This window comes from Monodon monoceros, unplaced genomic scaffold, assembly GCF_005190385.1.
Source record: "Monodon monoceros isolate NGI ecotype Baffin Bay Population unplaced genomic scaffold, NGI_Narwhal_1 Super_Scaffold_12, whole genome shotgun sequence".
NCBI lineage: Eukaryota > Metazoa > Chordata > Mammalia > Artiodactyla > Monodontidae > Monodon > Monodon monoceros.
Window position 1 is genome coordinate 143,766,987 of NW_021703768.1, and position 15,121 is coordinate 143,782,107.

Sequence of the window (15,121 nt, forward strand, 5' to 3'; positions counted from 1 at the left end):
ACGTGAGCACAGAGAAACTTCAATAGACCAGGGGAGTGGAAATCCACAGCAATGCGGTTTTATTATGAATCCCTGCCCTGCCGCCACTTCCCAGGAGAGGATGTATGTAATGTTTGGATGGTCAGGGGCTTGGGGCAGGTGGGGAGTCAAAGCTCCCATCCTTTGGATGGACTTGGCTGCAGAGGCCAGCGCTGGGCCCAGGATGGCTGCTGTCACTAGCAGTCTGCATTTTGCATCATCCTCTGGGCAACCAGTTTGCTTAATGGAAGTCACAGATGCACGGTTATCAGAGTACCAAGGACCTGCCAACGCACGTGTCCAGAGTTCTCCTCTTCTACCTCCAATACCCCTAAGGTGGGCGGGATGAAAGAAGGAGGAAAGGAGCAGAAAGAGGAACTGGGGGGGGAGTAGGAGGCCTACCGGGGCTCTTCAGCTTGAAAGGACAAGCAAAGGTTATAGGTCATGAATGGAATCAAGAGAACATTGCTAGGTTCACAGTTATCCACTCGTCGGCAAAGGCCAGGGGACCAGACACCAGTTGGCTGGAAAACACCAATTGTTTACCAGGAGTTTGGAGATTGGTTGGGCAGACAGCTGTCCTAGTAAGTTCTCCCTGTCAGAGTCTAACATGAATGCAGCTATCTGCCTGGAAGCAGAGGGAAATGGCCATGGCCTGCATCCGGTCACTGCCTGGTCACAGCCAGCTGCCGGAGGACCAGGGAGGCACCCGTGGAAGGGCACCCTGTGGACCCACTCCCGAAGGCCTGGCCCTGGCACGGTGGCAGCAGTGCCGAGGAACTCAGAACGCCCTCTCTGTTCAGAGGGAAAGAAAATTTCTCTAGGCCCGAGGACTTGTTCTGTACCAAATGGGTCTTGGTGTATTCATGCTGGAGGGGAGGAGCCATGTAAACAGGGATGCTTGCTCTCTTTCTTGCTCAAGTCATTTTCTATTAACAGAAGGAAGTTGGAAAGGGAGTGTTATTTTTTTCAACTCCCTATCGAGTCAAGTCAAGGTCTTTTTGATTTTATAACTCAAGGCCATGGGCCTGTCCGCAGCTGGGAACGCTGAGGATCACAGTCGTAAAGAGCAGCCGTGCTGGAGTCCAGTGACCCTGGGCAAGTTAGGTGGCCTCTCTGCTCTCATGTGCAGAATGGGACTTACAGGGTTGTTGTGAGAATTAAACAAGGTGAGGATGTAGACTAGCTCAGCACCCGGTCCATAGCAAGCCCGTGAGAAAAGAATCCAGAGAGGCAAACAGGACTCTCCACTCCTCAGCAACGGCTGTGGCCCTGGCTCTGAGGGGTAACCCGAGAGACAGGAGACAGTGAGAGTCACACATCGCCATGGAAGCCCAGAGCCCAGCTCCTGGCTCAAGCCAGGGCCCTCTCTCACATGGGACAGCACACACATTCCACGGCATGAACCAACAACACAATCTTCCGGTTACACTGGGTCTAGGATTTATCAAGAAATAAGCAGCACGGGAGGTGCCGAGACGCCCCTCTCTTTATTATCAGAGGCAGTGGGCTTCCGCACAGACCCCACATGGCACTGAGCTAGCACCACTGAAGAGCCCAGCACTTTCGCCTCATGTTAACTGTGCTTAGAAGGTCAAGGAGACAGCTTGGACTTTAGGCTGCACGGGGGACAAAGTACTTGTGAGGAGAGGGGGTCAGTTCCAGAAGGAGCCTCAGGTTACATCCAGTGTCTCAGACTCATGGCAGTCTCATCATTCTCATGCTCACATTAAGTCCTAATGCTTCCAATAAAGATGGTAGGTGGAGGGTGGGTACCAGCAGTGTGAGCTTTGCGTTAACTGCCACGTGGGAAAGTGACCTTGGGCTGGGACTCTTCCATGAAACAAAGGGCGTACGCCTTGGGTATACGTGTTCTCTTCAAGAAGAAAAACAGTGGTGTCTGAGCTCAGACCTAGCTACTTTACCACTTGGCTGGCATCCAGACTAGATTTGGGGGATGGCAACTCCATTTGGGATAGAGACGTGGATGCAGATCTCAGCTTGTCCCCCGTACGCTTCCCCATCCCTGTTTCAGCCCAGATCTGCTACCTGGAGTTGGAGGTGCTCTGTGAATCCTTCGAGACTCCCACCCGCCCCCACCCTTCGTGAGGCTGGACCGAGAGAGGCGGGTCTGGCGGGTGGTGGGCTGCGGTGCTCCAGAGCAGAGAAGAGGTGTCCAGCGGTGGCGGGCCATGCTGCAGGAGAGCGCGGTGCTTTCCGCGGTGCTTGACAGAACCATGTTCCGTTTCCATCGTTCCACCACATGGTTAGATCAAGCACAAAGGAAAGCCCCGCGGCGACTGGTCAGAGTCAAGGTCAGGAAGCAGCGTCAGAGAGAGGACAGGAGCGCTCAGAGGAAGCAGCGTGGAGAAGCGGAAGCCGGAGCAGGCCCCCACTGAGCGTGATTAGTACCGAGAGCGGGGTTCCACAGGAGCACGTCCGGAGACAGGAGCCCTACCGCCCTTCACACCCCGCCCCGGGAGAGACACAGGAGGAAGGGAGAAGAACGGGTGGGAGGCCCCTGGACATCCCTACTCAGGAGTATCAGGGTAGAACGGATCCTTCCCAAGGGGAATTATGACCACAAATGTCTGGGATCGTTTCGCAGGCCTGAACTGAGCCTCTGAACCCCATTCAATCACACCGTTAGATGTGCCAAGACGTCGAACTTAGCAGAGGCATCTTCCGCATTGTCTGCTGCCTAGGGCCCATCCCGTAGCAGAGTGGTTCCGTGACAGGCTGTTCCCCCGGCGCCTTCCGTAAAGAGACAGGTCACGGTTCCTAGTGGTCTAGCAAAGCTGCAATGCTCTTCTTTAGAAAAAGTCCCTCTGATGTCTCCTCAGTATCCTTCAAGGCCCCCAGAAACCCCTGGCTGACGGATGTTCATCACAGATCAATCAAGGTATAGTAGAGAAGGGGTGTGACATTGAGACAAAATACATGTTCCTAGCAGGGAGAAAGTTGGGGAAGCCCCAGGGCCCTGGGTTTGGGACTGAGAAACCCACAGTCACAATGATCATGACAAGGAGGCTCTTTCAAACCAAGAAAAGGAAAGAAAGTGGAAGATACCAGCTTCTAGGGTCCTTCCTGACTTCCGCCATGACTGTAAATCATGGAGTGGGCTGGGGAGACCAACAACCAGTTGTTCTTGATGCCATGGGCCCAGGGAGGGTGCCCAGCCTTTACACCCTTATCTGCAAAAGGTCAGCGGCCGTTTTTATGAATTTCCACCCAAGCCGTGAAGAGATGTGTGCATCTTGAAGAGACCAGAGTCAGGGCATCTTGAAGAGACCAGACTGGGACCCTCACTGCCCTGCCCTCTGACAGGAGCGACGGGGTCACCGTTCCTCCACAGTGTGTTTTTAGGACAAGGTGGTGGCAGCATATTGACGTGTATAGGTTATCTGTGATGACTGACTGGTTAGTCCAAGTCACTCCACAGCTCCGGATCTGGCTCCACCTCTTGCTAAGCCCTCCCATCCGACCGGCTAGAGCTGGCCACTATAATTTAGACTCAACTCTGCTTTGAGCGCCTCCAGACAGGCAGGGCTCTGTGAACACTCTGGTTTGGGGATTTCGTATTCAAGTTTGATCAGGTCCTCAGCACCAGTGCAGGGAAAATCCAGCCCTTTCATGCCCCTGTCCCCAAGCTTTAAAATTCCCCTCCTTCTGTTTGGTTTCCTTCAACAGAAAGAAATGGAGGGGCCCAGGAGAAAGTTATCAAGAATCTTCTCAGTATATCAGAAGTCCTGGGTTACAAATCTTGTCCTGAAAATACCACTCTATAATCTTAGATAAGACTTACTGCCGTGTGAACCTCATTTTCTTCCTCTCTAGCATGGACTGGGTAATCTCTGGGGGCTCTAAAGTTTTGTGATTCCCTGAGAAGTGTCTTACTCTTTGCCATCTTTGTACAGATGAGGACAGGGGTTACACCACTCTGTACTCTTCACCACCAGTTTCTTCTTGCCAACTGGATCTCCACACACAAAGTGGGGGAGGCATGACGGAAGGCAGACAGCATTTTGCAACCGCCAAGTGCTCCCCCGAGGACGGGCTTGGGGTCTCAGGCAGCCAGATGGTGCCTTTTGAGGAGGCCTTAATCTGATGGTCAGATTACCCCAGCCGGCAGCATTCACCTCTAACCCGATCTTGCTGCCCAGGGCGGCGGATACAGCTGATAGAGGCAGACACAGTGCAGCTGGGAAGCCAGATGCCCAGCCTAAGGAGGAGCTTTATGCGTTGCAAGAGCAGCCCTCAAATTGGCTCCTAATTACATCAGCTGTCTTTGCAATGGGAGTGCTTTTAGGGGAAAGTAAAAAGCAGACTTATTATCTGTCAAATCCAGTACGTGTCACCTGCCCCTCCTTCTTTCTTCTTGAGCTTCCTGGAAACACAGAGCTTTAGAGATATGGCTTCTGCATCCCTCAGTGCTAAGCAGGTCTGGGCCCCAGTGCCTCTCAAAGCCAAGGCCTTTGGAGTGCACCAGTAGCTAGCTCTCTTGACCTCTCTTGTCTGTAGCTACATAAAATAAGAGCATATAGAATGTTATATGTTAGGATCATCACAGCTCTAACTTTCTCTACCTTTATAGGAATAATCTTTCTGTTTAGTATTGATGTATAAAAATTTTTTTAGACAGGGTCAATCCAGAAACCCTGTCCCTTTTCCTTATTTGTGTCTTTTTAAAATGTCTAATCATTCCTACCCCACATAGGAAAAGAAGCCAGGGTTCCTCCAGTGCAAAGATAGGTAGGTAGTGGCAGATCTAGAGCTAGAGCTAAGCTCTACTGTTTCTAGGTCTACTGGCTGTTTTCCTCTTTCTCCTACTTACTTCTGTCTGTACCTCATCCGCAAACCCAGCCTACAGTCATTCCGAGGCAATGGCTGATCCCTGGGCTGATTTCATCCCCACCCTATGCCCCAGGGTCTTGGCATCAATCGGGATCTAGAGATCATGATGGGATCACCCCACCACCAGCCTCCAGACTGAGGGATCAGGGATGGCAGATGGCACCCTGCCCTCCTCGGCCTCTTATCACCCCTCTTCTTGGGCACAACTGCTGTTAGAGGTAATTAACTCAGCCCCAGCCAGACATGGGTAGGAAGAGAGGAGGCAGAAGGAACAAGGGGTGTAAGTCATGAGGAAAGGGCCCCGGGGACAAGACGGTTGTGCCTCAGGGCACAGCTCTGGGCTGGGAGAGCATTTTCCTCCCTGAGATGCTGCGGCCCCAAGAGGGAACTTAAGGAAAGAGTTCAGGGCCTGAGGTTGGGGGCGGGGCCGTGAGGCTGGGGAAGGAAGTCATCCAAGCAGCTGGACCTCCTTCCCCAATGGCCCTTCTCTCCTACATGCCGCGTGGTGTTGAGGAGTGAGCCAGACCTGGGGTCCGAGCCTGCCTTTACCGTTTGCTTGCTGTGACCATGGGGTGCCCCCTCACCTCTGAGCCCTCAGCTCCCTCTGCTGCAGCAAGGGGACCTCTCCTGCTCATCTCACAGGACTATTGGAAAAACCGAGTCAAACTAGAAGCCCTGAGCACAGTGCTCATCCGCGGCAAGGAGCTGCTCTCGTAACCGACATCGTTATTCTGGGGAAGGCAAATTGAGATCAATGTCTCAGACTGCCGCCAAGTCCCTGGGGTCCCTCCAAGCCCTCTCAAGGTATTTGCTTCTGGTGAAAAAAATAAAACAGCTCAGGCTGATCATTCTGGAGGCACGGACTGAAGAATCCGACTTTGAGGTCAAGAACAACGTGAAAGAAGTGGAGGTCTGCCTGCCGGTCTTCTCCCGGCGACTAGGGCCGACACTAGCCTTCTCCCCAGGAAAACCCACCTACACAAGATGCTCCGGGCAGGGAGAGAAGAACAGTTCCTGCTGACACACAGATTGTGAGGGTTGGCTTCACCCCATCTCACTACATCATACTATCAACGTCTCACCATTGGGAGCACAAAGCAGCTTGGTGATTTTTTTCCAGTAGCAAACAACACAAATGAGAGTCATTTTTAACTGCCTGTTCATCCAGCTCTTGCATCAAGAAGAGCAAGTTCTCTTTCCAAGATGAGCTGAGAATTCCCCTGCCATTCACCAACCCCCCTCCCCATTTCATTTCTGGGTGCAGTAGGGAGGAAGGTTTCTGGAGAGAGCTTGGGAACTAGAGAGCAAGGCTTTGCTTTCTTTCTGAGCAACACTCTTTGCTGTTCTCTCCATGATCAGAAGGCACCCATCTGGGGTGGAGGAGAGAGCAAAAACGTCTGTGAAACCTAGAATACACTGTGGTCCAAGGGCTGTACCGAAGGTGGCCATAGAGGGGGAGAGGAGGCCCCCAAGGCTCCATGCTTCCTGCAGCCTGGCCTGGGGTATATTTATTTCTCTATCTGCCACTTGGGGAGCGTGATTTGGAAACTAACAATACAAAATAAATAAATCATGGCCTCTCAAGATCGCATGTGTCCAGGCTGCCTCATCCCCTCATTTCCACCTAGCTCGGGAGATGGGCTGCTGCCTGGGTTCTGTCTCTCCCCAAATCACCCGCCTTCCTCCCCACAATGCTTTTATTGTGTGTGTGTGTTTTATTTTAAATCCATAAGCTAATTGGTTTTCTGCAGGGCTAACTGAATTTTCCCAATTTAATTTGCAAAGATGATCCCCAGGAGCCATTACAGCGCGCGCTGTCCTCCAGATTGGATTACTGGCCTCTCCGGGGCTGCTGTACTCTGAGTCGGAAGGTGGGGCCCTGCCCCATAAGCTGATTACCTGAGCAGCGGAACTTCTTGCTCTTGATCTGGCCGATGCGCTTGTTGGCCAGCCGGCGCGGGCTGCTGCAGCGGGCCCCGCTGGTCTCGATGGGGTTGTCCTGAAGGTAGTCGGCCAGCCACTTCAAGTGGCAGTCACACACAAATGGGTTTTGGGCTAAGTGGCTGCGAGAGGGACGGGAGTTAATCAGATGGGACCCCTGGTGCCACATTCCGCCACCCCCCTGCCTGGTGCTAGGCTCTGGCGCCAGGCTCCCTCCTTCATCGCCCCAGGAGGCCTCGGGGGAGGTGGAAGCTGCTCTCAGACAAGACCCGGAGAGGGGGCCTGAGGTCTGCTGTCTGCAAAAGACAGTCACAGGTGCAGCCGGCATCCCGCCTGGGGAATCAGCCTTCCTTACTCTCCCCACCTGGGTCAGGACCCACCCCTGATCGTCTCCAATCTCACCCACGCCAATTTTGAAGGGCAATGAAAGTTGCAGGCTTAGGGTTTATGCTGAGAGCAGACTGAATTTTATTTCTCCAAGCTCAGGAACACCCGGTACATAAAGCAGCTGGCATGGTGTCGGGCACAGGGTGGGTGTTCCATTTATAGTAGCGGGTTTTGTTCTTACCATCCTCAGCATCACAAGGGCAACAACACCATGGGCCTGGCTTCCCCCGGCCCAGTGAGAAAACTGTCCAAAGCACCACACTCAGCGCTCAGCACGTGGTCGGGGTTCAATGTGTAGCAGCTGCTCTTACCCTTTATTGGCTCCCGTCTCTGGCTACAGGGGCAGTAAGTTCCAGATGACTCAGAAGGGCTCCAGAAGCCCCCAGGCTCATGGTCAGGCGGGGGGCTGGAGCTAGGGTCTAAGCTTAGGGGTGGAGCCATCCAAAACACGGGCTGAGATCTATACTCAGGTGTCATCTATCTAACGGAACTATTTATGAACGTCTGCAGTGCTCGGGAGTGAGGAACTCTTCCCTAACGAGGGTGTTGAAATACTCCCGTATTCTGGTACAGTGTGCCTGTACCAGAGGCTTGGTTTTGTGGGTGTTGGTGGGCAGGAATGGGTTATCAGCAGAGATGGAGCCTGCTCAGAATACGGTGGCCACAGTGGTTAAAAGAGCAGGTGAGCAGCCACTCGGCCTGGATTCAAATCCTGCTTCTTACTAGTTGTGCAACCTTGAATAAGTTACTTAACTTCTCCGTGCCTCTGGTTTCCTCACATAGAAATGGGGGATCACAAAAGCACCTACCTCCTAGGGCTGTTGTGAGGCTTAACTGTTTGGATACAGGGAAATCACCCAGTGGGGCACGGAGCATGGTATGAGTGATTAGTACAGGTGAGCTAGCCGTATTATGATTTAAAAAAAAATTGTTTTTTCTTGGGCAAGCCATGCAGCATGTGGAAATGGTAGTTCCCTGACCAGGGATCAAACCCACGCCCCCTGCATTGAAAGCGCAGATCCTTAACCACTGGACCGCCAGGGAGGTCCCAAGCTAGTGCTATTATTAATATCCCGTTCTCGCTGCAGGCTCCAGGATTCCTCCTGGACGTGCTCACTCTGCCTTCATTTTGAATGTTCTCTGCGACTACGTGTTTGGGGTTGCTGGCTGCCTGGGCACGCGCTGGCACTCGAGGTGGCATACTCACAGAGTCTGGATGGCCTGCAGAGGGGCAAAGAGCCCCTTGCTGATGGTCTGAAGCTTGTTGTCGTATAGGGAGAGCAGGTTGAGGTTCTGCAGGTCCTGAAACGTGTTCACCCGTAGGCAGTTGATCTTGTTGGCATTGAGGAGCCTGCAGGCAGGAGAGAGGCTGGTGACTCACTAATCCTTGTGATGACCTGCAGTGCTCTCCTTACAGCAGGGGCTCCGGCCCTCAGCAGAGAAAGAGAGGGACTCGCATGCCTGTGGCCACCGAACCTCCGAACACGTCCGGGCACTCATGCACCCGGTCACCACGGATGCTGTGTCGCACACCGATCACTTGGAGACTTGCCCTGCACCCGTGCTCTCGGAGAGAGACCTGAAATGGCACCCTGTGTGCTCCACTTTCTGCTTTAGCATGCAGAGCTTCCAGGACTCAAAAGAAAAAAAAAAAATCATTTGGCACAATTATTTGGATGCTTTAGCTGATTGACTAAGGGTAATTTTGATTCAGAAAATTCCTTAGAGTTCTTTTGGATCACTGATCCCATTGGAGAACTGATGAAAGTTATAGGTCATCGTCCCAGAAAAAATACAGCCGTGGGTAGGCATGTGTGCACACACATACACATCCTTTCTCTCTCTCTCACACATAAACACACACACACAGACACATCCTTTCTCTCTCTCACACACACACACAGAAACACAAACACACACATGGATGGAGTCCTGCGTGATTCCGCAAATACACCACGCATGTTCTGAACACACTCTTTACGCCTTTCATAACGTGATTCCTTCTCCTCCTCTGTATCTGAGCCCAAATGTCAGCTCCTCAGAGAGGCCTGTCCTGACCCCCTCATCTCCAGTACGACCCCTACTATTGTCTCTCATAGCCCCCTATTTATTTCCTTCGTAGCATTTCTCAATTTATGGTTAGAGAATATTTGTTTGTCTTCTTGTTTATCGTTTGCCTCCCACCCAAGACGGTAAGTTCTATGATGGCACAAATGACATTATTTTATTCCTCCCTTTATTCCTAGTGCTTAGCACAAGCATTTATTAAGAAATACACTCAACTCCATATGCAAATCCAGGGGGTCACTCTCCTCTAAGGTGACACCTATCCCCCAGGGTCAGCCTTCCTATCCACGAGGGACCCCGTTCTGCTATGGTTTTAGTTCTTCAGACCCGCCCCGGCCAACCAAAACCAAAAAAAGGAAAAAAAAAAAGCATAAAAGGAAGCTGTGTTTCTGGTGAAATGCTGGTCCATCCTAGGTGATGGAAGTGTTTTCCAGAATGGGGCTGGCAAGGCAAGCACTTTGGGTCCTACAAATGTCCTTTATGATCCTAGACTGACTAGCTGTGCCCTTGAACCTCGTGTAAAATCACTGCTCACCCACTCTTGAATGAAAGTGAGGGGGTTACTAAACTAACCAGCAAAAAGCTGGAATTTAAAAAATTTCTCTTATCAATGCTGGCTCAGAGCTTCCCTCATGGGGAGGGACCCATGGGATGCATCATGGCTGGCTTGCCTCTGGAGGCTCTTGATGCCAGGGTCCAGGGGACTGGAGCTGGTAACGGAGGGGCTGCCATGGGAGCTCAATGACCCATGCCCCCACTCCCTTGCTGCAGGCCCGTCCTGTGAGGCAGGCAGCTGTGGCAGTGACAAGAGGAAGAAAAACTGACGTTTAATCTGGCTAATAACGGTCAGGGTCCGAAGGGTTCACACAGATGTCCTCCTGCCTCCCAGTGGCAAAAAAAGCTCACGTTGCTAGAATACTTTTCCTGTTTTCCAGCGTGCTTTCCTGACATCCTTTTATTCTCACAGTAACCTGGGCAGATGGGCAGAGCCAGCCTTGCACGTTACAGTTGAGGAAACTGAGGCTGAGAGATTGGTGGGCTTGTTCAAGGTTACACGTTTCCAAGGTGCATGCTGGATGCAGTTATGGTACTCTAGGTCTCTGGAGGGTTTAGTTTCTTCTTTATGAATGCCTCATCTACCCCACCCATCTGTCTATCCCCTTTGTAGCAATTTCCCCCAAGAATTTACTGTGCTTTGTATATTAAATTTTAGTCAAAATCACTCTCTTTGGGGGGTATTTCAGGGAGGATGCTATGGAACAGAGAAACAGGGAGAATAGCGAGAGGATCCAACAGGGCTAAGTCGCCACAGGTCAGGAATGAACCCTTCACACACACACATTTTTTGGTTCTCTTGTTTAAAAAGAAAGATAAACTATGCGGTAGATGACTTGTTCCAAAGCTTGATGTTCAGGGCCTTCTGAGGGCATCATCTTGCTAGGAAATACCGAATTATCAGTAAAGAGACCAGGTCAGAAATGCCAATCTCATGACCTGAGGATAGAATCCTCCCTGCAGCATCTTGCAACATCCCACATGCAACTCCGTTCATTCAGCCCTCCCAGTGTGTTAAAAACTGGGAAAAAACTATAATGAGGTATCACCTCACATCAGTCAGAATGGCCATCATTAAAAAGTCTACAAATAACAAATGCTGGAGAGGGTGTGGAGAAAAGGGAGCCCTCCTACACTGTTGGGGGGAATGTAAAATTGGTGCAGCCACTATGGAGAACAGTATGGAGGTTCCTTAAAAACCTAAAAAAAGAGTCACCATATGATCCACTCCTGGGCATATATCTGGAGAAAACGCTAATCCGAAAAGATACATGCACCCCAATATTCATAGCAGCGCTATTTACAACAGCTAAGACACGGAAGCAACCTAAGTATCCATCGACAGATGAATGGATAAAGAAGATGTGGTATGTTTATATATATATATACACACACACACATATATATATACATACACACATACACACACACACATATATATATAAAATGTATATATATATAAAATGTAATATATATATAAAGTATATATATTTATATTAAAAATATATAAAATGTATATATATAAAACGTAATATTACTCAGCTATAAATATATATGTATAAAATGTAATATTACTCAGCTATAAAAAGAATGAAATAATGCCATTTGCAGCAATATGGATGGACCTAGAGATTATCATACCAAGTGAGGTAAGTCAGACAGACAAAGATAAATATATGGTATCACTTACATGTGGAGTCTAAAATATGATACAAATGAACTTATTTACAAGGCAGAAACAGACTCACAGACATAGAAAACAAACTATGGTTACAAAAGGGGAAAGTGGGGTGGGGAGAGATAAATTAGGAGTTTGGGATTAGCAGATACAAACTACTATACATAATGGAAAAGAATTGAAAAAGAATATATATACATATACGTGTATAACGGAATCACTGTGCTGCACGTCAGAAGCTAACAACATTGTAAATCAACTACACTTCAATAAAGAAAATTGGGACACTTCTCTCTCTCACTCACACACATCATATTTCTATTTTCTCTTGAAAAAAATCAGAAGCTCTAGTAACACTGGGCCCACTGGAGGCAGCCACGGGGTGGCTGCCCCCTTTAGATAAGACATATGCTCTGTTTGCCACAGTCCTCACTATTCCCTAATGTATGCCCTTCACAAGTTTATTCTACTGACCTTGCCTGAGGAGGCATTTAGATTTGAGACTCTGGTGTAGATTCATGAGCCCAGTTGCTGTACGTGGTTCTGGGGAATGCCAGACACTGGATAAGGCGGATGGCTATGGGGAGAGAGGAGTGCAACTCTGATCTGCCTTGAAAGGGTATCTAAACTGCAGGCCGCTCTGGCAACCCTCCTCACCCATCAGAACTATCGAGGCTTCTTTTTCTGCCCACTTTCTTGTTCCCTATTGCTCCTAGATCTCTCAGCATGAGATGTTATCGCAAAGATGTAAGGCATCAAAACAACCCAGGCTGGCACAACTTTGAGGCAAAGATAGCGCATGTGCAGGAGCAAAAGGAAGCACAAAAGGGCAGAGTCTCCCCATCACTTATTCTCTCCCAGGATGCTTGGCTCCCTAAGGCAAGATGCATCGGTGCAGGGAGAGATAAAATTAAGCTGCTTATCCAGATTTAGATGCCGAGGACAGCCTCACTGATCTCCAGCACAGGCGACATCTAACAGCCTGTCTTTCTGTCCTCTATCCCAAATTGGCAGCTACTCAACTGGGTCTGGCTTCCGTGAAAGGATCTCTGAGCTCTCTGGTACATGGACAAGAGTTGCAGGGGAATTAAACAAACAAACAACATCCTAATCACTTGTAGAGACGTGGATGGACCTAGAGAGTGTCATACAGAGTGAAGTAAGTCAGAAGGAGAGAAGCAAATATTGTATAATAACGCATATATGTGGAATCTAGAAAAATGGTATAGATGATCTTATTTGCAAAGCAGAAATAGAGACACAGAGGTAGAGAACAAATGTATGGATACCAAGGGGGAAAGGGGTGGAGTGGGAGGAATTGGGAGACTGGGACTGACACATATACATTATTGTTACTATGTATAAAATAGACAGCCGATGGGAACATACTGTATAGCACAGGGAACTCTACCTAATGCACCGTGGTAACCTAAACGGGAGGGAAGTCCAAAAGGGAGGGGATATCTGTATGTGTATGGCTGATTCATTTTGTTGTGCAGTGGGGGCTAACACAACATTGTAAAGCAACCATAGTCCAATAAAAATTAATAAAAAAAAACACCCTAAAAAATAAAAATAAAGAAAAAACCACCCTATGATGGAGCAAACAGAGAGTAAACAACTATCTGAAATGGGGTTCAGCAATTCTGTGAGAAGTTCTGAACATAGGCCTTCTCCCTCTTTCACTGGAGGGATTGATTCTGCCTCTTTCTCCATCAAGGCTGCTTGATCTGTCCCAGTTCATTCCCCTTTGAGAAGCAGTGGTGTAACCGCTGTGTGAATTAATACTAATGCAGCATCATCTCCAGAGACCACAGCTCTGTGTGCAGCCCTGTGCCAAAGGTTTTCCAAAGCACTTTCCATGTAGTGTTTTCTTTCACCCTCACAGCACCACTATGATTGTCCTCATTTTCCTGATGAGGAAACTGAGGGTCAGAGTGGTGATGGATTTACCCAAGGTTGCCCAGTGAACTTCCAGCCTGTCCGACTCCAAAGCTCCTCTCTCATCCACCATGTAAAATCCATCTTCTCATTCCTGTGCCTGGTGGAAGGTGTTGCCTGTTTCTGGGGAGTGGCTGTTTTTGCTAGCTTCGGAATGCACCTGGGCACACTTCAGGTTGGGTCCGGAAGACTGCTTGCCTCTTGGTTGTGTAGAGGCATCAGGAGTCCTGCTGACTCTTAGGGAGAACCTGGCACCAAGCTGCTGCGACGGGATTGCTCTTTGAAATGCTCACTAAACTGCCATTGGCACCATGGCAGGCTCCTCGCTGAGTGGCCTGCACCTGTGCAAAGCAGGATCTCAACCTTCACGCATCGTTGGCTAACCGCTGATTTAGGAGCTGGTATGTTTGGCTCTGTGCTCCCCTCACCCTGAATTCTCACTCAAGGCAGACCAGGGGACAGCGACGAAGCAGAGACAACAGCATCCCTTATGCAAGATGGGATGCTCCAGCTCGCCATTCAAGAGGCTGCCTGGTGCTCAAACTCCGAATTTTGATGCCCCCCAACTAGATCTCGGCTTGATCCGTTATTGGATCCAGCGAGGGGGGAGGGGTTGGGGATGTACCGTGTTCATCAATATTTCCCCAGAAGCAGATCCAACCATCTTGCGGGGCCACCCGCTCCCAGACCCACCTCCCAAAGGAAACGTGGAGGTCATATAAACAAAAGAGAGATGGTAGTTGGGCGGGGGTGGGGCTGAGAGGATCAGGCCAGGTTGAACAGCTGGGACCACATGACCTAACAGGTAATAAGCACTGTGTGGCCAGGCACTCGCGCAGCCCCTTACAAATATTAACTTACGGAATCTCCATCTGACAGGTGATGAGACCCCTGGGACTCAAAAAGCTTGAGTACTTTTGACAAAGTTGCACAACTAGTAAGTGGTAGGTTGAGATTTGGATCCATGCTATCTTATTTTAAAAGCCTTTGCTCCAGGCTTCCCTGGTGGCGCAGTGGTTGAGAGTCCGCCTGCCGATGCAGGGGACGCGGGTTCGTGCCCCGGTCCGGGAAGATCCCACATGCCGCGGAGCGGCTGGGCCCGTGAGCCATGGCCACTGAGCCTGCGCGTCCGGAGCCTGTGCTCCGCAACGGGAGAGGCCGCAACGGTGAGAGGCCTGCGTACCACAAAAAAAAAAAAAAAGCCTTTGCTCCCACTCTTCCACTCTGGCCTGTGAAGGGACTGTGGGAAGCGCCCAAAGCTTGTGGAAGGAGGTAGAAGTATGTTTTTGTAGCCACTCCCATTAACTTAGTGATGATTCTACAATAAGACGAAAGCAAAGAGCCAAGCTCCCGCCAGAGGAAATTACGGAGAGTGCGAGTACACATACATCACCTTCTAAACTTACGTCTAAGTGTTAGGTCTACGAGGCACTCTTTCCGCCCTCCCCTTCACCGAGCCCTTTCAGCTTCCACATATGTTCCATGTCAAGAGGTATTAGCACTCAGCCCATTGAGTAACCAACCTAACGATGCGGAGGAGAGATAATCCTTTCCAGGAGCTGTGGCCTTCAGAAAAAGCAAGGCAGGAAACAGAAGCCATTGGGAGCCTCAGAGCTGGAGCGGGAGGCGGGGGGAGGGGGAATGAATAGCACAAGTCCTCAGTCTGGGCTAAGGAGGGCT

The 15,121-nt window shown here is 50.1% G+C and overlaps 1 protein-coding gene across 2 annotated transcripts in view; it reads right to left on the reverse strand.

Annotated features, from left to right (window-relative positions):
* SLIT3 (slit guidance ligand 3) overlaps positions 1 to 15,121 on the reverse strand; it is a 620,113-nt gene that overhangs the window by 102,462 nt on the left and 502,530 nt on the right. For both annotated transcript variants that reach the window (XM_029218173.1, XM_029218174.1), the window contains 2 exons: positions 8,408 to 8,551; positions 6,772 to 6,935 (listed from right to left, as the gene is read on the reverse strand). In XM_029218173.1, coding sequence (XP_029074006.1) covers positions 6,772 to 6,935; positions 8,408 to 8,551 — 308 coding nt within the window. The remainder of the gene's footprint in view (positions 1 to 6,771; positions 6,936 to 8,407; positions 8,552 to 15,121) is intronic.